At 37.0% G+C, this 27,553-nt stretch overlaps 1 protein-coding gene across 3 annotated transcripts in view; it reads right to left on the bottom strand.

Annotated features, from left to right (window-relative positions):
* Window positions 1-5,092: 5,092 nt before the first annotated feature.
* Window positions 5,093-27,553, bottom strand: part of BRINP3 (BMP/retinoic acid inducible neural specific 3) — a 211,041-nt gene continuing 188,580 nt past the window's right edge. For all 3 annotated transcript variants that reach the window (XM_426633.8, XM_040705294.2, XM_004943288.5), the window contains exon 8: window positions 5,093-12,382. In XM_426633.8, the coding sequence (XP_426633.2) occupies window positions 11,266-12,382 (1,117 nt within the window). In that variant the 3' untranslated portion in view covers window positions 5,093-11,265. The remainder of the gene's footprint in view (window positions 12,383-27,553) is intronic.

Raw genomic sequence — 27,553 nt, 5'->3', positions numbered from 1 at the left:
TATTCTATTCTATTCTATTCTATTCTATTCTATTCTATTCTATTCTATTCCATTCCATTCCATTCCATTCCATTCCATTCCATTCCATTCCATTCCAGTTCTCCTTAAGGTTTGGTCTCAGTTATCACTACATATATATGAACCAAGATAAAAATATTGTATTACAATTTTACATCTTGCCCCAAACAGTATCCTCATCTCAAGGAACTAGGAACATTACAGAGTGTAAAAATTGTTGAATATAAGATTAAAAGTTCCACAGAGAACAGAAGTAATGATTAATTGATTACTTGCGAGTTTTCTAGTGATAAAAAAGCAACAATGAAGCCATAATCAGAGAGACGTATTAGCATAAATTACTATGATTAGCATACTAACAAAAACACCAACCAGATGATACCCTGAATCAGAAATAAAAAACATGAGACTGCATTGTTTATTTGAGGACCCAAACTTCTTTTTACTGTTTTACTTTTGATCTTTCACACCAGACATTTTCTGCATAGCTGCACCTAACAGTGGCACTGAGATAGATAAGGACAGACAGAAGATGCTCTATGCCACAGAAATGTGAGATGTTGCATAACAGAAGCTTGGGTGGTTCTGGCAGCCTGGGAAATTTCATGTTTCTCTTTTAGCTTAAGGCTAGTTTGGAATATGCCATCTGGAAAGCTATTCCCCAGTACCTCAGCAATTATTTCTGCCCAGACACAAGGACTAGAAACTTGACATCACAAAGTGAAAACTCACTTTATGACAGCTCCAAGACCTAAGGTTTAGAACATAAATGGGATATCATCCGACTTACAATAAAATCCCTGAGTTAGCAAAACATCAGCACTTCCTAAATGATTCAGTTCAGCCTACCTGCTAAGGGAAGAATATGTTTGCTATAGGGACATTCAAAGAAAATCAAAAGAAAATAGCTACTCAAAATGGTGAATTATTTTATTTGTATGATCTGCTTAGCAAGACATTAATTCATTCCTTTAAATAACCAGTAAGCATAAAGTGCCCTCCACAAAGCACAAAATAACCAAAGCAGTTATAGAACACTTAATCGCTCCTGACAATAAGCTTTTCCCATGAAGTGCATTTCACCCAGTGTGCAAAGTGCAGCTCTCAATTCTTAGTTAAATGCATTTAATAAAACCTAATGAAACATTTATAAACTTAATGAAGCACTCTGGAAATTAAAACAAAGACAAGTAAATCTCCCCGAATGGAAACCAGACCATCTTACTGGTACCACCGAAATATCTGAAATAATGTTAATATTTTATTATGACTTTGGGATTTAACCAGTGAGTTTTCAAGAGGTAGATCTGAGTATCACAGAAAATCCAGTTAGAGTAAATAAAAATATCACAGACATAAATAATGCCAAACTGGTTCCAACCTATTGTCTGCCTAGCTCATTTTCTTACCACTGACAGTGTCCTGTGTCAGATGGTTCTGAAGATGATGCAGAAAGTGAGTACTAGAGAAATAAAGGATAGCCTGTTGCTATAAAATGGATATCCTGATTCTTTTACAGCTAGCTTGTCCTTTTGTGTTTTTTATTTCTTAATATATCTTTATGTATACATTAGCATCTCTGAAAGCTTCAGTCTAGTATAGGTCCCAGTCATGTATTCCTAGAGATTTTCTATACAGGGAGAAAGTGTAACTCTGCAATAAGGTATTGCAATTGCAAGTAAAAGGTCATAAAATTTGTACTGCATTTGGAAGGTGTTAGAACTGAGCTTTATCACTTTTTCTCTAAACTTTTCTTGACTTTCCTGAAGCAGATTTGTTCTTACTCAGTTTAGCTTTAGCAATAACTGTTTGAACAATTAGATGTCTGAGGCTAATTCATTTTGTCTTTTTCTTATCTTTTGTTTTTTTTTATATAAATAATTGCAAGAAGCAGTTCTTTTGGAAAACAGAACATGACTTGAACACAGTGATGGAGCGTGGAGGTTTACAGACTCAATATGATAGCAGAAGCCTTGAGGGGTGGGGACACAGGCTGTGGCATAGAGCAGCACAGCACAGGATAACAATAGATGGGGCACAACCTTGGCTGCAAACAACTCACCTATGGTCAGCTGAAAAATAAATGAAGACCTGAAGTTGCACAAAACTAGTTTAGAAGCAAAGAAAACAAAGCGCAGATAACTAAGCTATTTAAAATGTACCATATGTAGTGAATTCAGATATAATATCATCCTTCACACAGGCAAAGCAGGAATAAGGTGTACAGGCTTTGAGAACAAGAAATCCTTTTACAAATATATTAAGGGTAAGGGAAGAACTAAGGAGAATTTCCATCCTTTACTTGATGCAGCAGGGAATGTGACTACTGAGGATAAGGAAAAGGCTGAGGTTCTCAACGCCTTCCTTACATCTGCCTTTAATAGTTATCAGTTATCCTCAGGGAACTTTACACCCTGATCTGGATGGAACACAGAATTACACCCCCAGTGATTCAGGTGGAGACAGTTAGAGAGCTCCTCCTCTGTCTGAACTGTCACAAGTCCATGGGACCGGATGGGCTCCCTTAGGTGCTGAGGGAGCTGGTGGAGGTGATTGCCAAGCTGCATTCTGTGTTCCTGGTTATGTGGTGAGGTCCCAGGGGACTGGAGGCTTGCCGATGGGACCCCCATCTACAACAAGGGCCATAAGGAGGATTTGGGGAACTACAGACGTGTCAGCTTGACCTCGGTACTGGGGAAAGTTATGGAGCAAATCATCTTGGGTGAGATCACATGGCATGTGCATTATGTCCATGGGAACAGGCACAGACAGAGCAGGTTAATGAAAAGCAGGTTGTGCTCGACTGACCTCATCTCCTTCTACGAGTGGGTAACCAGACTGGTAGATGAAGAGAAAGGCTGTTGATGTATTCTACATAGACTTCAGCAAAGCCTTTGACACAATCTCTCACAGTATTTTCCTGGGGAAACTGGCTGCCTGTGGCTTGGACAGGTCTACCCTTTCTTGGGTGAGGAACTGGCTAGAGGGCCGTGCCCAGAGGGTAGTAGCTAACGAAGTTAAGTCCAGCTGGTGACCTGTTACAAGTGGTGTCCCCCAGGGGTTGGTACTGGGGCCCATCTTGTTTAATATCTTTATTGATGACCTAGATGAGGGAACTGAGTGTACCCTCAGTAAGTTTGCAGATGTGTCATAGAGTTATTTAGATCAATCTAAATAAATCTATGCCTGTGAAAGGGGAGGCAGTAGGCCCGTGGGCCCCCTGGCTCCCCAAAATGGGAAGGGAAAAGGGAAAGGGGTAGGGGATTAGGAGCTGGGCTCAGAGAGGGAAAAAGAACGGAGCAGTGGCAACAATCTAAGGAGAAAAACTTATTTTATTAACTATGATATCGGAATGCAAGATAACACAATACAATACAATCTAATTGAAAGTAAGGGTAATAAATCAAATAAAATAAGAGAGAGAAAGTTACTGAAACTCCTACTTGAATGAAGGTGCATGGCTTGAAAGTACACCCACCTCTCTGCGTGGCTATCAGAGAGAGAGCGTGCGCTGGAAAAAAAACAGATCCTGTGAGTTCCGTGACGTATCTTCCTTCTCTGACCATGAGGTCCTCTGGGATACGTAGTTCTTCTCTTTTGAGAAGCAAGTGTCTGGAAAGTTGTCAGTCCACAGAACTGGAGTATTAACTCTTTAAGTACCCGTGCTGTACATGATGTTATGATGTGGAATACCAATAGCAAAATTACAAAACCATGACAAGATGACACCAAGCTGAGAGGTGGTGTCGATCTGCCTGAGGGTAGGGAGGCACTTCAGAGGGATCTGGATAAACTGGATTGCTGAGCTGAGGTGACTGGGATGAGGTTCAACAAGGCAAAGTGCCAGGTCCTGCACTTTGGCCACAATAACCCCATGTAGCGCTATAGGCTTGGGACTGAGTGGCTGGATGACTTTGAAGAGGAAAGGGACCTGGGGGTGTTGGTTGATGCTTGGCTGAACATGAGGCGACAGTGTGCCCAGGTGGCCAAGAGGGCTGATGCCATCCTAGTCTGCATTAGAAATAGTGTGACCAGCAGCAGCAGGAAGGTAATCATGCCCCTGTACTCAGCTCTGGTGAGGCTGCACCTTGAGTCTTGTGTTCAGTTTTGGGCCCCTTACTACAAGACATCGAGGCCCTGGAGCATGTTCGAAGAAGGGCAACAAAACTGGTAAGGGGTCTGGAGCACAAATCTTATAAGGAGCAGCTGAGAGTGATCGTTTACTCTGGAGGAGAATCAGGGGAGACCTCATTGCACTCTACAAATTCCTAAAAGGAGGTTGTGATGAGGAGGGGTTTGGCCTCTCCTCCCAGGCAACAAACAGGACCTGAAGAAATGGCCATAGGTTGTGCCAGGGGAGATTTAGATTAGACATAAGGAAAAACTTTTTCTCTCAGAGAGTGGTCAGGTGCTGGAATGGCTGCCTAGGGAGGTGGTGGAGTCTCCATCCCTGGTGGTGTTCAAGAGGTGTCTGGATGAGGAGTTCCTAGATATGGTTTAGTGGCTTAGTGGGTAGTAATGGTTATAGGAAGACAGTTGAACTAGATCTTGTAGGTCCTTTCTGTTCCTTCTCGTTCTGTTGCTGGTTACATGGGAGAACAGGCTGACTCCCAGCTCACTACAACCTCCTTTCCAGTAGCTATAGACAGCAATAAGGTCTCCCCTGAGCTCTTCTTCTCCAGATTGATCAATCCCAGTTCCCTGAGCTACTCCTTGTAAGACTTGTGCTCCACACCCCTCACAGCTTCTTTGCCCTTCTCTGGACATGTTTCAGGGCCTCAGTGTCTTTCCTGTAGTGAAGGGCCCAAAACTGAACACAATATGTGAGGTGCAGCCTCACCAGGAATGTGTAGAGAGGGACAATCACCTCCCTGCTTCATCTGCCAACACTAATTCTGATATGAGCCAGGATGCCATTGGCTTTCTTGGCCACCTGGGCACACTGTTGGGTTATGTTCAGCTGAGCATAGACCAATAGCCCCAGGTCTTTTTCTTCCACACAGTCTTCCAGCCACTCTGCTCCAAGCCTGTAGTGTTGCCTGGGGTTGTTGTGGACAAACTGCAGGACTCCACACTTGGTCTTGTTGAACCTCATTCCATTGGTCTCAGCCTAGCAATCCAGCCTGTCCAGATCCCTCTGTAGGGCCTTCCTACCCCTAGGTAGATCAACACTTCTTACCAGCTTGGTATCATCTGTAAACCTACTGAGGGTGCACTCAGTGCCCTTATCCAGATAATCAGTAATGATATTGAACAGAACAGGCCCCAGTACCAGTCCCTGGGGAATACCACTTGTGACTAGTTGCCAGATGGATTTCAGTCCATTCACCTGGCCCTCCAGCCAGTTCTTTACCCAGCAAAATGTGCACCTGTCCAAGCCATGGGCTGCCAGCTTCTCCAGGAGAATACTGTGGGCGACAGTGTTGAAGGCTTTGCTGAAGTCTATACAGACTACATCAGCAGCCTTTCATTCATTGTATTGGAATTCTTGCATAGTCATACTGTGTAACTTCACCTTGTGAAACTGATAATTTTTCAAGGAAAAGAAAGATCACACTCTTACTGCAGTGATACACTCCTTATGCTGAATAGTCTTCATTCACATCATTTTGACTCTTCTCTAGTTGTTTTCAGCCAGCTTGTACAAGCAACAGATGAGCAGATATCCAGGACTTGATACTTCAGGGGGCATTTTCAGACTCAAATTTTAGATTAGCCTGAAAATTTTCTACAGCAGGAAAGTCTTCCATTATTGTTAACATACAGTTAGCTCTTGAATAATATCAAGTAGGATGTGGCAATATAGTTTGCACACACAGTCACTTCATCCATATTTTACAAAAATGGGCCTCAACTGGAGTCATCTAGCAAAGGTATAAAGTTTTCATATTTATAGTTTTATCCTGGTGTAACAGGCTCATTTCACGTCATCAAATTCACTCTTATGCTTTGTGACTAGGACATGCATTATCTGAAGCATGCCTTGTTCTGATACAGGATTTATGATGTGGGCTGAGCTCCTTGAGTTTGATTAGATTTAGGAAAATTTCCCAGAACTTAGCAGGCAAAAATCAATTATAAATCAAAACATCATATTTCATTTTCTCCTAAAGTTTTAAAAATGTTTCCTTAAGGCCTGATTCTACAGTAGTCTTCATATTTAAGCTGCTTTACTCTTTGCTGGTCTTGTGCAGTGACTGGGGAAACTTCTGCATCAACTTCTGCATCATTGTACAGTGGCTAAATGTAGCCGTTAATGATTTCTTACACAGGCAATGTATCATAAAGTTGAGCTAGTTTTTGTTTTTTTTTTTTTTATGGTTTGTTTCCTTAGTTTCTTATTTATATATATATATGTATTTTTTTTTCTAGGGCACAACAAAGTTGACATGAATAACAGCCTTAGAACTTCCTCTCATTTTCATGTATGACTTGAATAGTACATGTAATCGAAGCTAGAAGCATAGGATCTCTGAGTAAACTATTGGTAGGTGTAAGCTGTTGAGATGCCTGAAGTTCTCTTCAGAACTTTGTTGTAAATAGAGGAAGCCTACACTTCTACTAAAATATATATATATATATATACATATATATATATAAATGCTTAAAGTTTTACCAGATTAATGCCTCTATTTATGTATGGGTGGTTTCAGAGATCTCAAATGTGCATTATCTTGTATCAGAATGACAAAAAGCTTGCTTACAAAGCAACTTCTACCTTTCATAAATTGCTTGTTCCAAGAGTACTTAGATGGAAATGACTTAAAGTCAAATGCCCTCGCTTGTAGTGGGCTTACCAAATATTGTATCTCAGCTCTTTATGTAATAGCCTTTATTAATTTTGTCCAAGAGGTTACAGATTGCCTTTTGAAGAAAAAAGAAACTAGGCAAGTTCAATGGATATCTGTGTGTTCATCTGTAGATGTGCGTAAAATCCAGCTATTTTAATAAGTAATCACATAACGACTTTAAGATAAAGCCGAGATGAAATTGAAGTGATAGAATCACTCCAATTCAAGCTAATCAGAGAATATGACAAGAATTTCATTTCTGTTACCTTCTTCTGATGAAGGAAGAACATCTGTGATCGATAGATTCCATTTACACAAGGATTTATTGAAAATAACACTGGTACTTTCACTATAATTTAATAGTTTTTATTTTGCCTTCTTAAATTGTAAAAGCTGAGAAATTGAACATGAAAACAAATGCTTCATAATTTTTTTAGTTTATAACTAAAGTCTGATTGACTAGAGTATAGTCTGACTGGCCAGAGTTTTGAGGTCTTTAGTCTCTGATCCAGTTAAACTTTTAAATAAGTTTTTCCATTTCTAGTTTTGTGTTGACAACTTAGCACTTTAAAGCACTTAGCAGCTTGATCCACTTCTTAGCTTTACAGGTTCAAATATATATAAAAAAAAAAAACTGTGATGCACCAGCTAGAGCATCTTCCACTCATAAAGGTGACTGTGCCAAAACAGTTCTTCAGATTCTGCCAGTTATCTGTCACAGAAACAATAACTGCTGGATTGTAAAATGTAGATCCATTATCATATCACATTAATTGCTTCTATCATACCTCTATCATGCAGGACTCAAAGTTTAGATGTAACTTGATAGTATAGTGAGATAGGTGTTAATCACTTTTCTTACTTTGTATTCTATTGTCTTTTGATTTGTACTTAAACTGTGCACTGAGTTTTCAAGGAAATAACCTGTTGATGCTCAGAGTACCCTCCTTCATGTCTCTGTACTCTTTCCTGCATAAGCTGCCTACTCAGCTTGGGAAAAACCCAGCTTTTGCCTCTTCTCAAATGAAGCATCTGCTGAATAAGCAATTTCACAATAAATGCAGTCTTTTAATTAATACTTTAGGAAACAAAGGCTCTTTCTCCAAATATTCATACAGATGGAATTGTCTTGTGGCAAAGGACATAAAAAGTCAGCAGTACATCCCCTTCCCCTATCAAATCTAGTTTAAAGCTAATAAACTCAGCCAGCTTATAATATTTTATATAATCTAATAAAATATATGTTTATAAAATTATATTTATTTTATATAATCAAATAATAATATCTATCAATATCTATCTGGTTATTATACCTATAGCCACTCAAGCTATTTTTGAGTACTTTTACAGGTTGCCATGATGTCATTGCATATATTACTATCATTTGCTTGTCTTTATTTCAGTTTGTAACAGTAGGTAATAACAGCAGTGGTGAATGCAAAGGGAAATAGTGAGCAAAGAAGCTAAGAGTCAGGATCTAAACTATAGCATATAGTAAACAGGGAATAATCATATTCAGTGTCTGGATGGAAATGACTGTGTGTGTGTTCCTTCTCCACAAATATGTTTATACCTTAGTGCAAAATTTTTCTTGTTGATTAAGTTCTTTACTGTTTTCGCTTGCCCAGAATTTTTTGGTTATACACAGTGAAGTTCTAAAGAAACACAGAAATACTTCAATTAGAAAAGTATGAAAAAGGAACTGCTGTTGGCTTGAGAATCTGATAAATTCTGCATTTTCTTTTCACTATTCACTTACAGTTTTCTTTTTGTTGTTGTTGTTTGTTTTAATGTTTATGGAGTCTAGTTTTGGTAAACTGAGCATCTTCAGTATTCCCAGAACCCCCTGGTTCCAACTAGTTGATTACTAGTAGGCTAAAAGTTTGTTTCAAACTTTTAATTTCGCACAAGAAATAAAATAAGTACTTCTTTTTTTTTTTCCCCCCAGATAAATGCCATTCTGGATTATTATTTAGTTATTGTACTTTTATATAATATTTATTTTAGTTATATGATTATTTTACATCCAGATGGATTGTATAATAACTAAACAATGCCTGTCTGGAGACTGTTTTGGATTATTCTTCTTTCTGTGCACATATTTAGGTCTCAAGAAGAACTTTCCATCTCAAGCAAAGAAAGGTATTTAAAAACAGAAAAAATAAATAGTCATTGATGAAGTATTTTAGAAAGTAATTTGTAAGAGGGGGAAAATATCTCAGGTGATTTAATACAACACAGCAATATTTTTTCTTAGTGAAGGAATAATATATCTGAGTGCTTTATTTACCACTGCCTCATATTTATATTCTAACTTTTACTTTCTGTGAGCATAATCGGACTTCTTGCTTTTTGTTCAACTTGTTACACCATAATGTCTCTATCATTTATAAAGACTGCAAGAGGTAATGATTAGTAAAATCAAATTGTCTATTTCTATGTTTTATTATAGTTGCTGAATATATACCAAAGGAGAGATCTGATGATTAGAACAGAAGTAAGAATCATAACCAAGAAGGTCATATGTCACAGTTCGGCCTGGTTCAATCATATCAGTGCAATAGCAAGCCAGAATTTTGACACAGAATCTGAGATACATTATTTATCAGTAAAAGAAAGCTGTGATTGGAAAAGAAATAGAAATTCATCTAGAAGCTGATTTAGGGAAAAATATGCTAGCTTTAGTCCTGCTGAGGTTCCTAGTACAGTAAGTAAGAGAAATTATCTGAATGTGTGTTGGTGAAAGAGTAATCCTTACAAATATATGGTGAAATCAGGCAGGAGAGGAGCCACTAAAGAAAAGAAGGTCCTTCTTGGCTGTAGAATTTTTTAGGTGTTTCTGAGCTTTTGTTTTATGTTGCTCACTTATAACTACGAAACATAGCATTTCTTATGCTGCTGTTTACTACAAAGAAACAAAGAGGAGAATGCAGCTTAACATCAGATTAGGGTGTGACTCAGAATTAAACTGCAAAGGAACTAACTCAAAGTTTACCAAATTTATTTTAACCGAAATTAAATGAAGTTTAATTCTACAATTAAATTCTAAAAGTTCAGATGTGAGTTAATTAATTTTTTAAATTACTAATTAAAAAAAATTTAAGTACTAATTTTATATGTAAATTCCCATTGAAAACAAAATCAAAACAAAAACAAACAATCAAACAAAAAACAAGTTGACCTTAACATAATGGGCACAAATTCAGATTTCATGTAGCACAGTGCCACCAAAAGAATTTGTATAAATTTCCCTCACTTTATTCTCTACTTACTAACAGACTACAGTCAGCAAAGACATTTGTATTATTCTCTTCTGGCATTATGTAGCAGAACTTTCTTGGAAGTGCCATATTCTGCCATCCCAGATATAAGTTTTATGCCAGAATGTATAAACTATCAAAGAACCTAATTCTGCCCCACAGATAGGCACATTTATTTCATCTCATTAATAGATTGATAGATTAAACATTTTTATCATTAGAGAATATTCTATACTCAATTTGAATCTTGACAGCACGGATGATGCTTAGGTAAGTAGCTGAAAATAGGTATTTCTGGGTGAATATTTCAGAGTGTGTCCTTGGACAATAGTATGCATGTGCTTTAATATTTATTCTTTCTATAAATACACAAAATATCCAGGCAAAGTAAAGGATTATGGAGACTTCTGAAAACTTGTGGAGATGGTTTTGTCTTTTGTAAGGTGAGTAAGATCAGTTGCATAGACAGCCTTTCACCTGTCTGCTGCTGAGAGAATGCAACCTTTCATTACTGTGCACCTCACACTGTCCATCTTAAAACACTCAATACTGCAACTCTGGGAGCCTGTATGTCATGTTAAGCAACTTGAAAAGGGCATGCCTTTTCAAGTCTCAGAGGTGTAGCAAGTAAAGCATCACTACTGTTGTCACTTCTGCCCAGAATAAACATTTAGATCTAATTCCTAAGAAGAAAATATTCCACGGTTTAGACTTTTCTGTGTTTTCTGTTAAAACCATAATCCACTATATTTTATTTACCTGCAACGTGTGTTCAACACACACAAAAGTATATCAAGATTACTGCTTTTGTGTAAGAAGAAAGAATCCCACAGCACTTCTTTTTAATAACTGTTCAGCTACAAAATTTTATTGGTATCCTTCTATGTTCCCTCTAGAGGATGTAATGCACAAAAGCATTGCCACGGAACATATAAAATTACAAATGAAATTTATTGTAAAAAGTAGAATGTCCTCTAGACTGGTGTCAGTATTTATTTCATTCATAAACCAAAACTGCAGGTATAATATATTCATTGTCAGCAAGTTCATGTGTGTAAATTGCCATCCAACAGTATTGACTGATATAAGACAGATATTGAAAAGACAATTTAAATTTACTCTTCCAAACATAAACTGTTCCACAAAAGCACTGTAAAAACTCCTTCAAGGTTTTGTGTTGTGCTTCACATTTATGGTTAACTACATAATTTGGTTGTGTCATAATCCACTGTGTTTGGCAATTTGGCATTAAATGCCTGCAAAGCAGATTGAATTCTCACCACTTCACTGGTAGACAGTTTGAGTCTATGACGGAGCAAGCAAGAGAAGAGGTCTAGACGACGTTGACCAGGTGGAGAGAGTTTATTTACACGATCACGTATCTCTAACAGCTGCAAAAGTGCAGAGTCCTGTGATCCCTGAGTATAGGGGTAGTCCAGCTGCAAAATCAAGTCTCGAATTGCTTCTGGGTCAAAGTGCATGCTGTAGCCAAACACTTGGATGTTATTGATTTTCATGTAGCCCAGATTTCTTGAGGGATCAATAAATTCCAGGGGTTCATAGTAGATGCTTTCATTGCCATTTGGACCGTTTGACTTTATTCGACTCCTCAAATAGATGTGTACTGTTTCGAAAAATGTCTTCCACTTGTTGCCCAGAGTCAGTGTCCAATTATAACACTGAAGGGGTAAGTCCAGCTTAGTCCGCTCCCAGTCTGGGAAATTATTTTCATTTACAGGCATAAACCAGCTCTCAGAGTGGCTGCCCCCAAACGGGTTGACATAAACAGCAAGAACAGGCTCTAAGGTGCTGTTTTTAGTTAGGCAGATTTGAAGAGAGAGGCCTAGTATCATATGGACCAGGCTAGACTTGTACTTGTTACTCTTAAGAGTAAGGAGCATCCGCTTGCGCCAAGAAGGATCAAACCAGTTGTTGAGGCGCATGTCATTACTGATGAAAATTGCATGCACCTCAATTCTCCGATCTGTCTTCTGCAGTAAATACTTCATTTCCAGATCCTGAAGGTCAGTCTCAAACCCAATGTAGTGCTCTGTTGATTCTGCCACTTCAGGCTTGCAAATCCCCTGGCTTAGCATGTATCCAGCATTACAGCTCCCACAGCGGGTACGATTGTCAGGAGCACAGCTCAGACAAGCAGAACCATCTCCAACTGTGCAGGGAAGGAACCCATGGCAGGCAACCTGGTCATTAGGGCAGGTGCATGTGTGGGTCTCTTCAGAAAAGCTTCCCAGAAGGCCATTTTCATTGCAGTAGAGAAAGGACTGGATGCGGTTGAGCCAGTAGTTGGAGGATCTGCAATTTTAAAATACTATATTTTAGCACAGACCTGAAAACAATAAATACAACCTTGCAATTTTTTTTTTTTACCAGAAAGAGAAAGATGAAAGTGTTTTTAGTAACAGATTAAGGCACTATGAACATAACTAAAGTCAGATGACAGCATCTGCTGTCAAATACATACACATATAAATTGCCTTTTAGCAATGCAGAACCACAAAAAAGAACTTTCCTTATAAACTCACACAATAGGAACATTTGGATCATGTATTTTCTCTGCATCTTTGTCAAGAAAGCCTGTCAGTCTTTTTTCTGTAATTGTCTTCAGATTAACATCTTGAAATTCTATACAGTTTTATACATACTATTTGCTCAGGGAGGTAGTTTGTATGTATCTGTGTATGACTTTGTATCATCATACTGTTTTGTTATGAAGATTTTTGTAAGCCTGAAAGCCTTCTTGTTTCTAGTTGTAACTGCTTTGATTTATAGGTAGTGAGGAATGGAGTAACCAAAATGCTTACCTGGAACAGCAAGTAGGGCCCCACTAAAACAGATTCAGTCTTAATTCTTCAATTAATTCTGACACAATAACATCATCATAAAATCACATAAAGGCTTAGGTTAGAAGGAACCTTGAAGATCACGTAGTTCCTGCCACTGCCATTGGCACGGTTCCCTTATCACTATGGGAAGCCAGTGATGACCATGCTGTGTTTACTTTTCATCTTCTGAGATGAAATTAAATGATTGTTTTAATGTTTTTCTTTTCAACTTATTTTAGTTTCACAAGAAACAATAGACAGTGTACTAAATCACACTGTGAGAACATACTGAAACCAGTAATTTAGTCTGATGAGGTACAATTGCTAGCAGAAAGGCAACGTAAGAAACACAGTTACATGGACAAATGTTATCTCCTTTCTTGTCTGCACTTTTCATTCCTTTTTAGTAATTCTCGCAGTGCAGAGCTTCAAGAACTTGTTTTCACTGCTGCAGAGTCTGTTCTACTGTTGCCATGTGAAAAAAAATACAAAAATAAAAGCCAGTACAATCATTTTAGACTCCGGTGACTCTGTTTTCTGGTTTTGGGCTTTGGAGGTTCTTCTTTTTGGTTGTTCCTATGCTATCCTCAACCCCTTTTATTGTTCTTTTGTATGTATTGTCCATTAGTATTTTTATGGAAGTATATACAATAAGATAAATGACTCGAATGTCTAAACAATTTGCTTCTCTGTCCTTAGTTGAAAATTAAAATGAAGAAAAAATGCTAGAAAGTTTACTCCTTTCTTGAATAAAAACAGTGCATCCATTCTACAAACAAATGCAATGTTACAACATAAATGTTACTCGAAAACTGAGTAGAATTTTAAACCAATAGATTTCCAAGGTAGAATCAAAGTTCCCAAGTACTGTGTCTGGATCATTTTGACAGTAATCTATGCCCACCACGTTTGCTCTGTCAGCTCATAGGAAGTGCTGTTTAGGTATGTTACAACCTCAATTCTTACTCAGATTCTAAAAGATGTTAGATGAATATAGAAAAATGCTTTTTTGAAACAAACAAACAAACAAACAAAAATAACTTTCCTTTAGATATTTGGGTTATGCCATTTACTTCAGAGTACCCTTCTTTAGGATTTTACCTTATTTTGATTTGTTACCTAGGACAGATAACTGGACAGATTTCAAGGATGTGTCACTTGCTCTTTCATCTCCAGTTTTTCTGCTTGCTAATTGGATGTTAACATTGTCCGTGGTTTAAGACTAGTTCGTACCACATGACTACTGTATCAAGGCAATAAGCTCATGTATCTAACAGCTAATATTGCTCAGATTTGTAAGAGTGAATTTTAGCATCCTCTCTCACTTCTCTTGAAAGCAAAAGTGCTATCTTTGTCTTTGAAAAGCTATGTTATAACTAGTAGTACATTTCTTACATTTTTTACTGGTAGTACATTTCCAGAAATATATTTAAAAAATATTTAACACAGACCAGCTCTGAGCGTACAGTTGTAAATTTGAATTCAGACCAGTAGAGTATAAATAAATAAAGACAATCTAAAGATTTTTTGTTTATGACAGAGCATTGACCATAGAGACTAAATCTGCTTGGATCACTCACAAAAAAACATCAGGCAAGTTATGTAGTTTGTAGAACCTAATGATACTCCTGCATTCTGCATTACATTTGCATTCCAGTCAGATGAATGCTCACTGTGCCTGAGATGCAAAGCTGAACAAAGTCATTCGATTGCATCAGTTTCTCAGCAGAGATTAGCAGCTTGGATTTTGCACTGTGCTAGTATGGACAAGAAATTTCTGTATTCCTACTGGCTTGGAGCCCAGGCAGAGATATCTTTCACTTACATACTAGCTATGATTTCTGGAGCCTGATTTTAGATATTTTCTGATAGATTTGTGTATAGTACTTTGTTGAGGTATATATTTGTCATTGGATAGGTTTTAGCAGTGGAGAAGGGGTCTTGGTGATCAGAGGCTGCCCTATGTGAAGAGAAAAGAGTGGCACAGAGGTAAGGACAGATTGCAGCCACCTGCTCCCATTTCTTCTGCACTGCCTGGGGCAAGAGGAAGTAGAAAAGTTGGGAGAGAAGGAGTGAAGTTGGGTCAGGAAAAATATGTGCGTGAGACGGTATCCAGCTCATCTTATCCTGTCTGTTCAGCTCCCGTTTTGGGTGGAATAAAGGAGGATGTCTCCTCCTGTGGACATGCCTGAGAATGGTTACACTGGAAAAAAGCGTGCCCTGAACACACAGAGTGAGCCAGACAGAAAGAGTCTGCAGAACGACTGCAGACTGATGAAGAGAGGGCAGTTGGGAGAGCAGGAAATAAATTGTTTTGGTCCACAGAGGAGAGGGAAGGACGGAAACCTAGTGAGGAAGATGATATTGTTGGAAGAGGCGGATTTTAAGTTGCTGGAACAAGTTTTTTGAAATCAGCAAAATTGATGTACATGTAAATGTTGATTGGACTTGAGTGAATCCTATCTCTAGGCACACAGTTTTTTGAACTTTTTTCCTTATTACAGATCTAATCTACTGCTTCTGTTATTATGACAGGCAATATGTTATTATTGTTATTATGTTCTGTTATTATGACGAGCAAAAAAATGACACTTTTGTTCTTTTAATATTTAATGAGCCTACCCTCCTTTTCTACTAAAGAATAGAATAAGCAGTCTAAAAATCTTCATGAAATTACAGAGCTGAATGAAACTTTACCTGCAAATTTATAACTTAAAACATAGTTTTTAAAACAACTATATCTTCGCTCAAGAGAAATAAGAACTTTAAGAGGGAGAGACCCTTTTTTTCCTAACTGAAATTCAAAACATCAACCTTCTAACATTTTTACTTTATTTTGATTTAATTTACTTTGTTTTAACAGACAAATTTCAAGAAGTTCTAATTGCATTTTTCTCTGATCGGTTTACAAGCAGAAATTCTTAAAAAAAATTGAAATTGCTTTATTTGATCATTATTTGTTTTGTATTGTTTTGTTTTTAATTTGTCATTAAGGAATACTACTGCACTTTCTAAAGGTATTGCTTTTTCTCAAGTAAATTAAGAACATTAAGTGAAAATAAATAAAATGTCAGGATTACCTACTTTATGTGAGCCACTCATCTTTAATTAGAAGAATAATAAGAATAAAACAGATAACAGTTTTAAACTGAAAGAGCGTAGATTTAGATTAGGTATAAGGAAGCAGGTATCTCCTCAAAAGTTGATAAGGCACGGGAACACACTGCCAAGAAAAGTTGTAGATGTTCCATCCCTGGAAATATTCAAGGCCATTGAGCAGTCTGAGGTGTCTCTGCCCATGGTAGGTGGTTGGACTATATGAAGTTGAAAAGTTCTTTCCAGCCCAAATTATTCTTTGACTTTTAAGTATCATGCCTTCTACAGCTTCATGACTTATAGTTCTGCCCTTCCTCAATGCCTATAGCCAATCAAAGCAAACTGAGTCTCTAATACCTAAAAAGAAGACAAACTTCTCTTCCTGAGGGATTGTAAGAGATTATTCTTTTATATGATTGACTCAAAGTTTGCTGAGGAACAAGTCCAGGCAAGTCCTGGGCAAAGGTAGAGAAATCTTTTGTCTTGAGGACACTGATGGACAGGTCCTGGCTAAGGATTGTGAAATCCTCTAAGGAGCACAGATGGACAAGGCCAGGGGCAACGAGAGAGAGAGAAGCTGCTGCTAATGGCCGGGAAACGGTCTTTTTGTGTGGACTTATCTCGAGGAAGATGGCCATCTCAGGAGGTATGCACAGGACTCTTGCTCAAGCACCCAGGGATGTCACGTAGGCAGGAGAAAATGGAGGATAAAAGAGGGTCCAACAACCACGGCGATGTAGAGGCTTATCTCTCACCACGACAGACTAGAGAGGTTCTCTGCCATCTGATCCTTCACCACAACAGAGAGGCTGATCTCTCACCACGACTCGAGCTTTCTGCCTTCAGATCCTTCTCTACGGACCGTTTGCTGACGGACTTCCCTGGGCCTGCTACCTGAAACCTGCTGCTTCCTCCCAGACTTACTCTGCGGCTTCTTCCTGGACCCACGCGGTACCTGCACCCTCTCGTTGCCCAAGACCGGCCCCGCTGCTCCTGCCCTTCGGCCTCGGACCGTCGGAACGTCGTGCAACGGGACTGCTGCTGGATCCTGGTGGTGACTATCCCCGCTTTACGCAATTCTTGCTTCTTTCTATCTTTTCTATCGCTCGCCTTCCCTTCCCTTCCCCATCACCCCAATCCTTAATAGTGTCCGTCCTCCCCTTTCTTCGTCTCCCTTATTAACATTTGTAATAAACTGGTCAGACCAACATTTGAACCGTTGTTTCTTAATCTCACGCCGGGCATACATATTACAAAGAACCTCCTCTCCCTCCTATAAATTGGAGCGAGACAGGGATGTATAAGCCATTGGCTTTTCCTGACCCATTAGAAGATTTGTCTACTTTTTCTAGTCCAATGTATGCTAACACCAGAATTTGAGGTACACTGAGCTGCTTAATATCCTCCACAAGTTTGACTGAAATCTTCAAACAGATAATTGACTACAGGTCAATAACTACATCTATACTACACCATATAGTTTTGAAAACATAGTTAAAATAAGAAAATCCTCAGATAACTTTTTGGAATTTAATGGAATTCTGTTGTTTTGGTTTTTTTTTTCTTCGAACTTAACAATAGCCTCCAGACAACAGTAGCATGTGGGAATAGTTTTTGAATCTCGGTGCACCTAGCATTAGACAAATAAAATCTCACTATCTTCTACATCATTATTTCATGAGACTTCCCTTTTCTAATACATCAGGTCTAATTATTCTTTAATTTTCTATATTAGATGACTCAACTGGTGCTGGATTGTTTAGCTACTCTATGCAAATTTGAGTTCATTGCTCCTAATTCATGCCATTCATTTTTTGCCATATTCAAAATCCACTGCTTAGTCTGTCACCGGAAAGTAACGAAAATGCTTATTGAATCTGTCATAAATCTTCAGTGCAGCTTTCCACTCTTCCATTTTTTGAAAGTTGGATTGATACCTATGGTCTACAGTAGTCACTAGGAAAAGATCCTCTTCAGTTTCATGAGGTAGGATCTGAATCTCTGACTTTAACCTCCTCAGATCTATATTAATAACAATAATAGGCTTTGCTCAAAATTTAGTGTACTTCTAGTTTTTCTCTTCAGGTGTATTAAGTTATTAGTACATTACTCCAATCCTTCCTAAACAATTCTGTATACAGTCCCAGTGTCCTTTTACCTTTAATTTGTTCTATTTAATCAGTTATATTCTCATTGTGTTAATGAAGGACTAATTAGAAAGCTAAGAAGCTACTTATCTTAGCAGTTGCTACTTGCATACATAGACTAATAAATAAATGAGTACAATGAGTATCTGGGGGAGGATTGAAAAGGCTCACCAATTATCCTTTTAATGAGACTGTAAACAATATTGTTTGATTTGAGAAATTAAATTTACTGGCCTGATGTGCTTGTTTTTCAAACACTGAGCTGTAGAACTTTGCAGTTTCAAACTGAATGAAACAATAAAAATACTCCTATTTTAATAAGCTTTAAATCAAAATCTGATGCTTGAAATATCCATGCTTTCATGATCATACAATATTATGTGATAAGCTATTATCAAAAGCTATTTTAGTGAATAGTAGACTTGATATCATAATTCTATTGTTGCATTAAAGTAATATTTAATTTAAAGAAAACAATCAGTTATAATATAGGATACCACATATCAAATTATATGATTAATTAGAGCTCCCTCAAAGTTTCTTAGAATTTCTCTGTAACTTTTTTTCTTGATTAATACAGAGTTGTGGAAATAAACCTTTCAAAATACAATACAAAGTCACAAAAGAGCTGCTCAATTGAGGCTGAAATTTCTAAGTAAACATGAGTTTTACTGATTTCTTCCCAGCTGAATTATTGTCTTTACAGGAAATAGACTACCAACCTTCTGCTTATGCAGAGTATAGCACTGAGCCAGATAACCCATAAGAATCACAAACAACTGTAAATCTTTCAATTATAATTTTTCTAGGGTTTCAGTTTCATCCTTGACTACAGAGAGTTTCTGATCACCTAAACCAACATATCTAATACCATTTAATTATTTTGACCATATTCATCAATATGAAAAGATGTCATCTTGTGTAACAATATTTCACAAGTCTTTCACAATTTTAAAAAATTGCAGGGAAAGAGATTTCTATTTAATTATGTCTTAATAACAGGCACAGCCAATTGAAGGAGTAAATCACATTTTCTTAAATTTAACCCTTTTGATTAAAGAAGAAAATCAGGCTGTTGCTGGATGATCAAGATCTTTCATGGGTAAACTTCCTGTTGCATAGAATGCAGCAAAGAGTTGGCTACCATACTTTGAGCTAAAATATTTACAGCGCAAAGCCTGCCATATAATCTCACATTTACATAACCACAGTAAAAAAATAATATAATTCTACTGATGTTAAGTCAGATTATCAGAGAATCCTTATCTGATAAGAAATAGAAATCTTAATTTTGTTGTACATGAAGGAATTCTATCTGAAGTTGCACTCCATTGCTTCTTTATGAAGTACTCTCTAATTCTTAATTTTAATGTGTATTAAAAATATTTTCCATTGTTTTTCATCTATGTGTTAGCTTTACCTTTAGAAAAATAGATTTTGGGAACATTAGCAATTGGAAATTAAAATAAAGAACAGTATGGTCATCTTGTATAATAGCTATAGCAAGTACTTAATCATGATATGACACTTTTACCTCCCTCTCTGCCTCACTAAGTGCTTAACATCTGTTGTACATCAGATGGTTCAGTAGCAGATGATGAGTACTCAGTGAGGCAGATGTTATGTAAAAAAACCAAAGACAATTTAACAGGAAGTGTATAGGCATTAAAATACCCATTACCTATTTTTCTCTTCTCTGGAGATTGAGTCCAGTATAAATCTGCAAGACAGGAACATCAAAAGCAAAAGCACTTACAAGCCTCTTTAAAATGTCCTATTCTTGATCTTGTGGGATCACCTCTCGGGAAGGACAAATAAGAATCAAAGTACTGAGTTTCTTTGCTGAGGTTCATAACAGGAACATTAATTGTTGCCAAATTCGTTAATGGTCTTTATGTGAATGTTCTTTACTTCTGGGAGTCAGAGTAAAACTACAGACCTGACAGTTGTCAGAAGGACGGCAAATGACTGACTGTTTTTAGTTTACTGACCTCACAAAAAGCAGTACTATAAGCACTGCTCCAATAAACATGCCTGCAATTATTTGATTACAGCTCATGTTACAGATGTGGCAGTGAGACTCTCAGTGACAGCTGCAACTTTGGCTCAGAAAGATCATAAATAGGAGCAATGTAGATGTTCTGACTTCACACCTTACAGTTTCATAGCTGGCTGCACCTGAGCCAGATGTTTTAAAGATCTTCTAAAGGTCCATTTTAAATATATAGGCAATGGTGAAAACAAGGTTTCTACAAACTGTATATTTATCTCAGAGCATCCTGGGAGGTGGAGGAGTATGATACTTTTCTGAATGTAATGGAAAGAATAGTTTCTAATTAGAAAATAACCTTTGCTAAAAGTCCATGATACTGTGCAGAAAAAGAGTATTAATTACATGTGAAAATTCAACAGAAAGATCTTTACCATATGCTAAAATTGTTTCCAAAAAGAGGTTGTGAGAATTAAAAAATAAAAAAAAAATTCATTTGAGACCTATGTGTACTAACTACACTATGGGAAAAGATTTGAGGTACCAGGAGGATAATTCTGCATTTAGCATTAATAACAACTGAATCTACTTTGATTTATTTAATTAAAATACTGTCTTCTCCATTCTTAATCACATCTAAGAGTAATCTTTGCAGATCCCCCCAGGTCTTGTGACACCATTCTGCAGCTTTTGCTGAAGCAGTGACTGGTACAATATGTTTTAAAAGCAATAATGCAAGTCAATTCTGAATTCCAGATAGTTGGCAATATAAGATGTAGAGGAAATAAACTCCAATAGGAAAATTCATAGACCTCTCACACCTTGTAGAACAGAACTGCCATGAGTTACATGATATTCCATGTAATAAAGTATTTTGACATTGAAAAAATATTTTTAATCATTTAGATTAAGTTGATTGACCTTCATCTGAGGAGAGGCAGCTGCTAGCTAAGCTCTCATAACATCTTATGAATATCTTATTAGACTCCTGTCATTGTTTTATTGATTAAACAAAGCCACATCCAATTTGACAATCACCTTAACATTCCTAAAACTCTCCTTCCACAAAGCAAAGCTTTTAGCAATGACTTTTGAATGCTTTTTCTTTTGTTTCAAGTACAAGAATGATTGTGACAACACAACTAGAAGTTGAAGTTTGATCTCTGAGTTAATGTGTACATTAAGTTATTTATTTTTAGAAAATATTTAGGGATTATTGATTTTTTTTTTTTCTGGCTGTAAAGGCTGTATTGTGCTTTATTTTTTAGAAGATCTTTCCAGCATGTTTTATATTTGTTCTCAAAAATTTGTAGGTTTAACTACAATAATGTTGCACCTCCTTTACTCTCAAAGCAAAAAATTTCTAATCTGAAGCATCTCCAAGCAAAAAATACTCACATACAAATCATTTTAAGATAACATATCCATTGTTTTTTGTCGTGGCTATAATCATAATGACCACTGAGATAAGGTGGAATCATAATCAAATTGCTTTGTAGTTCCAGCTACTTATTAAAAAAGCTTCAAATCAGAGACAAGCTTTGAAATCTTTTACTAAATGATGATCCATAGCTCATAAATAATGATTGATAGTACAGCAGAGACAAAGGAAATACCAGTCAAATTAATCAATTGTGTCAAAAAGCAGAATGAAAGAGGAATTAGAGGTGCTAGGAAAAATAACATTTCAAATGTGCAGGAGGAAGTAAGATGTTACAAAAATTATAACAATACAGAAGATATAAAATCACACCTGTTTCTCAAGGCCACTCATCTCTACATATATGTGTACTTGTTTTTGCAGTGTTAGGTGGCAATGAAATTCATCTTAGGCCACAGATTATCCATTAATTCCTTAGGCTTTAACAGGCTTTACTAGATGCATATATTAAAATATTTTTTTTTAAAAAAAAGCTAACCTGAAAGTTTTAGTGATTTTTCTGATTGATAGGCATCTTTAAAACACAAGAAGAAATAACTATAACTATCAAGTTTATTATAACACAATCAATCTTCTCATGTCGAGAACAGCAAAGAAGGTATAAAATTGGACAAATTTCTAATAGGCTCCCCACTACTTTTACAGAGAAAATGAAATAAGAACATAAGAACCTGATACTTCCATGTCCAGAACTGTACACATTGTAGAGGCTCATGCACTAGCATGAGACTAACCTAATGAGATGACAACAAAAAGAATATCCCTGTGCATATATGAATGCTTAGATAATGAAAACAGTATGATTAGTGTTGCTCTGCATCATTACTTACATTGTTATAGCTCAAGCAATGGCAGGTCTTTACTTTGTATTGAGCTGTCTATAAGATAGATATGGAAATGAATAAACTAAATGGAAGAACCATTGATTTACAAAATGTAGGGAAAAATTAGATTTTGAAATTAAAGATATACCACCTAATAATGTAAGATGGAAGAGGAAAAGTAGTTAATTTAAGGGTATCTTTGGATCTGAAGTTATTCCGAGCAATGAAATAATTGCAATATAATTATGAGGACAGGGGTTCCTCAGATTATTTTAATATGCTGACATAAACCTAATTTGAATACTTAATTTTTGGGAGGAACTGAGAAAGTAGAGGCTGCTAAAACCAACTGGATTCCCTTATCAACATACATCCCAAGGCCTGATGCTCAGTTGGAAGACAGTGTAAAATATAGCTATAAATTCCACGTTACAATAACAAGACCGCAGAATCACAGGTGTTGGAAGGCACCTCAAGAGATTATCGAGCCCACTCCCACAGCTAAAGCAGGTACCCTACAGTAAGTCACTCAGATAGATGTCCACACTTCTCTTGAATATCTCTGTAGAAAAAGACTCCACAACCTGTCTGGGCAACCTTTTCCAGTGTTCCATCACCCTTACCATAAAGAGTTTCTTCCTCATGTTAGTATGAATCTTCCTTATGTACAAGTTTTAGGCCATTACTCCTTGTCCTATCACTGCACACCACCAAGAAGAGCCTGGCCTCATCCATTTGCCTCCCACCTCCCTTTAGATATTTATCTACATTTATCAGATCCTCTCTCAGTCTTATTTTCCCCAGGCTGAACAGACCCAGATTACTCAGCGTTTCCTCATATGCAAGATACTCTAGGCCCTCTATGAACTCTGTGACCCTCCACTCGACTCCTTCTAGGAGATCCCTGTCTCTTTTGAACTGGGGAGACCAAAACTGAACACAGTAGTCTAAATGTAGCCTCACCAGGGCAGAGTAGACGGCCACGCTCTTTTTACTGTACTTCAGGATACCATTGGCCCTCTTGGCCACAAGGTCACACTGATGGCTCATGGCCAACCTGTTGTCTATCAGGACCCCCAGGTTCTTCTCTGCAGAACTCATCTCCAGTAGGTCATCCCCTAACCTGTACTGATGCATGTGGTTATTCCTCCCCCTGTGCAAGACTCTACACTTGCTCTTGTTAAACCTCATAAGATTCTTCTTTGCCCAGCTCTCCAGTGTATCCAGGTCTTGTTGAATGGCAGCACAGCTCTCCAGTGTGTCAGCCACTCCTGCCAGCTTTGTATAAACAACACACTTGCTGAGAGTGGATTCTATCCCTTTATCCAGGTTGTTGATGAAGATCTTGCACAGGACTGCTAGTTACAGGCCTCCAACCAGACTCTGCACTACTGATGACCATCCTCTGAGCTCTGCCAGTCAGCCAGTTCTGAACCCACTTCACTGTCCACTCATATATCCCATGCTTCCTAAGTTTCATTACAAGGATGTTGTGGGAGATGTTGTCAAACACCTTGCTGAAGTCAAGAATGTAGTATCCACTGCTTTCTCCTCATCTACCCAGCCAGTCGTGACATCATAGAAGGCTATCAGGTTGATCAAGCATGATTTCCCTTTGGTGAATCTATGTTGACTACTCCTGATTACCTTCTTCTCTTTCGATTGCTTGGATAGGGTATCCAGAACAAGTTGTTCTGTCACCTTTCCAGGGATGACGGTGAGGCAAACTGGCTTGTAATTTCCTGAATCCTCCTTGACCTTTTTGAAGACTGAGGAGACATTGGCTATCTTTGAGTCTTCAGACATCTCTCCTATTTGCTAAGACCTTTCATAGATGATAGCTAGAAATTTGCCAGCAACTCTAGTTTGAATTGAAAACTCTGGAATTCTAGAATAAAAAGTAGCATTGAATGAAAATTCTTGAGATGTAGTACAGCAGATCACAAACTATCAAAGAAATGTGTACATCACAGTGCTTTGCTGTATGTTTTAATGTATTTAGGATAAGAGGAAGCAGCAGCCATATTCTTGCAGTGTTATTCAAAACATGAATACAACAGAAAGTTCAGAGAGAAGATCATTTCGGAACTGGAAGTTTTCAGGTAGTTGCTGAGGTAAACAAAAGTAATGTGAAAGGGTAATTGATGAAGTGTCTCTAAACCACACTAAAGCCAAACTAAAGTAAAACAAAAAGCTTGTATTGACAAAAGCATCCAAAGTTACAGTAGTGGAGAGGGGTAGATTTGAGTATGAGAAGAGATTTAGTGGCAGAAACATCATGCTTCTATTGAATGGCTTTCTGGAATTGAGTCTCTTTAATACAAGCAAAATTAACTACAGTAATAGACAGTAACAGAAAACTCGACCATTATAACACCTGCAGAACTAATACAAGATCATTACAGTACCCTGCTTTCATACTGACTACATATTCTATTCCTAATTTCGGTGTTCTTATTCCCAGATATAAATACTTGAAAATAAAATAAAATCAATCAATAAATAGAAATTCTCCTTCCATTCCTGCAAAAGTAGTTATAGCTATAATTATGGAGGTAGGCTTAGAGAAAATCTGAGTCCTGGTACTGCCTTACCACCTTTCTTTATGAACATGACTATACACTACACACATTGCTCTTCTCCTTTGATGATGATATTAATTTTTTTAGTACTCTGCATGTTTGAATTATAAATTTGGGTGTCTATAGATGCTACTGTAATATAAAGAGCAATAATCTGTCACTTTTTTTCTATTATGTAGAACTGGAATTATTACACCAAAGCAAGAATTTCCTGCTGAAGAGTAATGATTTTAATTAAAGAATACAAAACTCAATTCTGTATCCATACCTCATATATAATATATTTTAAAAAAACAACAACAGAGCTTAATGTGCTTTTTTCCCTCTCACATTTTAATAATAATTGAAAACAAAATAAATTTATTTAAGCAAACGCTCAGTTTTAATGTAGGCATGCAATAATTTATAGAAGAAGAAAGGTTGTTTTTTTCTGTCATATGCTCTACAAATGTAGTATCATGATGGTTTTAAACAAATTATTTATGTATTTCATATGATAATGTATAATTCTTATAGAAAGATGTCACTGCTGCATTAATGTAAATGGCCATAAATTACATGCACATACATTATAGATATAATATAGAAATTATGTATTATATATATAATATGAAATAGAAAACTTTTTTTCCAACTTATTTTTTCTATGATTCTTTGGTTTTATTTGTTTTACAAAACAGGAGTGGTTCAATCTTTTTTGTTCATTGTATTTGCTGCACCAGCAAAGAAAATCATGGATGTGGGACTGTGTTAATAACCTCCTTCTGAGAGGAAAAGTAATCAACCATAAATCATAATCTGAAGGGACAACTTTTGATGAAAAAAGAATGTATTACTTCTACTAAACTGTGTATAATGTTTCTAGATACTCAATCTCATTTTGTTGAGTTGAACTCTACTCATTATTATGTGTTTGTATTTATCATAATATCAAAGGGGAGAAAGAAAATCTCCACATTCAGAAGAGCTTCTTTAATACTCTGCAATTTTTATCCAAGCGAATATGGTCCAATTCATTTTAGGGCCTTTTGATTTCCTGCTTGATAAAACTAACATGTTTCTATTTAAAGGGATGCAGAACTCCAGAGAAACCACATTTACTACATGCTTATGTATAGATGTGAGATGGTTCTTCCATTAAATGGGGATTGGAATATAGAATTGTACTGAAATACAAGCAGCTTTCTTATTTCTAGAGAACTACCTGCACAGATACCGATGCACAAGCTGCAGAAAAATGCAGTGCTGTTCTTAGTTATTACAGAAAGAACTGCTAGTTATGGCAACTTGCTGTTCCTTGCTTGATGCATTTCTATGACACCTTGGAACTTACATGCACAGTAAATAGCTGATTTTTACCTTGTAAGAAATTGGACAAGCCCTGAAGTTCAGGATGCTTGTACTTTTAACTAGTTAAGCTCAAGAAAGATCGTTAAATGTTAAGATTGCAAATCAGTTTATGTAACAAATAATTTCACTGTGATAGTTTTAAAATGTTTGATTAGTAGAATGCTAGCACTACCAAGATATCTCAAAAAGGTTTCCATCTATTCTTCTCAACACCCTATTAATGATACTCTACCTTCTATTTTGTTTATAATGAAAGTGACAACAGAAAAAAACACGAAGCCACTGTCAACAGAGAAGATGACTGTCTTCCTCAAGAGGCTTTGTGCTGAAAAGTTTTCAACCTAAGTAGACTAAAAGGAAAAGAAATGGGTGTAGGATGTGCTTACAAAGGTTTTAGAGATGTAGTGAGGGAATGGAATGATGAGGACTGTAGGTGGATAACTGCAGAACTAGATGAAGTGCAAGTCTGGAGCCTTAATATTCCTTCTGTCTTGACAAGGATTTCTTTTCTCAGTGGATACCACTGAATAATGAGGAATGGACACAAAAATAGCCTAATGTCCTCAGGTGTACATATCACCCATTATTTCTACTGTTTATCCAATACACAGCCTGTCTACATGCACTTTCAGGTCTCCCTTATTTGTGTTTTGGTAGATAAGGCAACAGCATTTATATTAAAGGGCCATTTACAGATGTAGAGAGGGTTTGCTTGGATCTCTTTCAGACTGCTTACTATAGCATTTCCATTCAATGCATTAATGCTGTTTCCCACGTTCCTAGCTGCTACCATTCTGTAGTCCTTTTGATTGACAGCAAAGGCAAGCAGACTTGTCACTGGGAAAGTAAGCAGGGCACTAACACAAACACTCTCAACTTGATGAGTAATTACATTGCCTCTGCAACACAATTGGTCTCTGCTGGCAAAGGGATTGAGAAGCCCAAATCCACACACAATCCAGTGATTTTCACAAGGCTGCTTATAGCTAGAGCTGATATTATCAGGAAGTTTAAGAAAAATTGTCCCTGCTCAAATTTTGTCCATTTGGTTGTTTTTTGATGTTAACTCTATGCAGTCAAACACTCAGTAATAGAAAGACAAATTGCAGGTGTAGTAATAATAGGTAATGACAATTAGCATTAGATTTATATGTGTCAGGAGTTTCATGATCAGTGCTGCTTACTGCAATATCATTGTCAAGCATTACTAT

This window comes from Gallus gallus, chromosome 8, assembly GCF_016699485.2.
Source record: "Gallus gallus isolate bGalGal1 chromosome 8, bGalGal1.mat.broiler.GRCg7b, whole genome shotgun sequence".
Taxonomy (NCBI): domain Eukaryota; kingdom Metazoa; phylum Chordata; class Aves; order Galliformes; family Phasianidae; genus Gallus; species Gallus gallus.
Note: the sequence above shows the minus strand (reverse complement) of the source record. Positions and strands in the feature narration are given on the sequence as shown.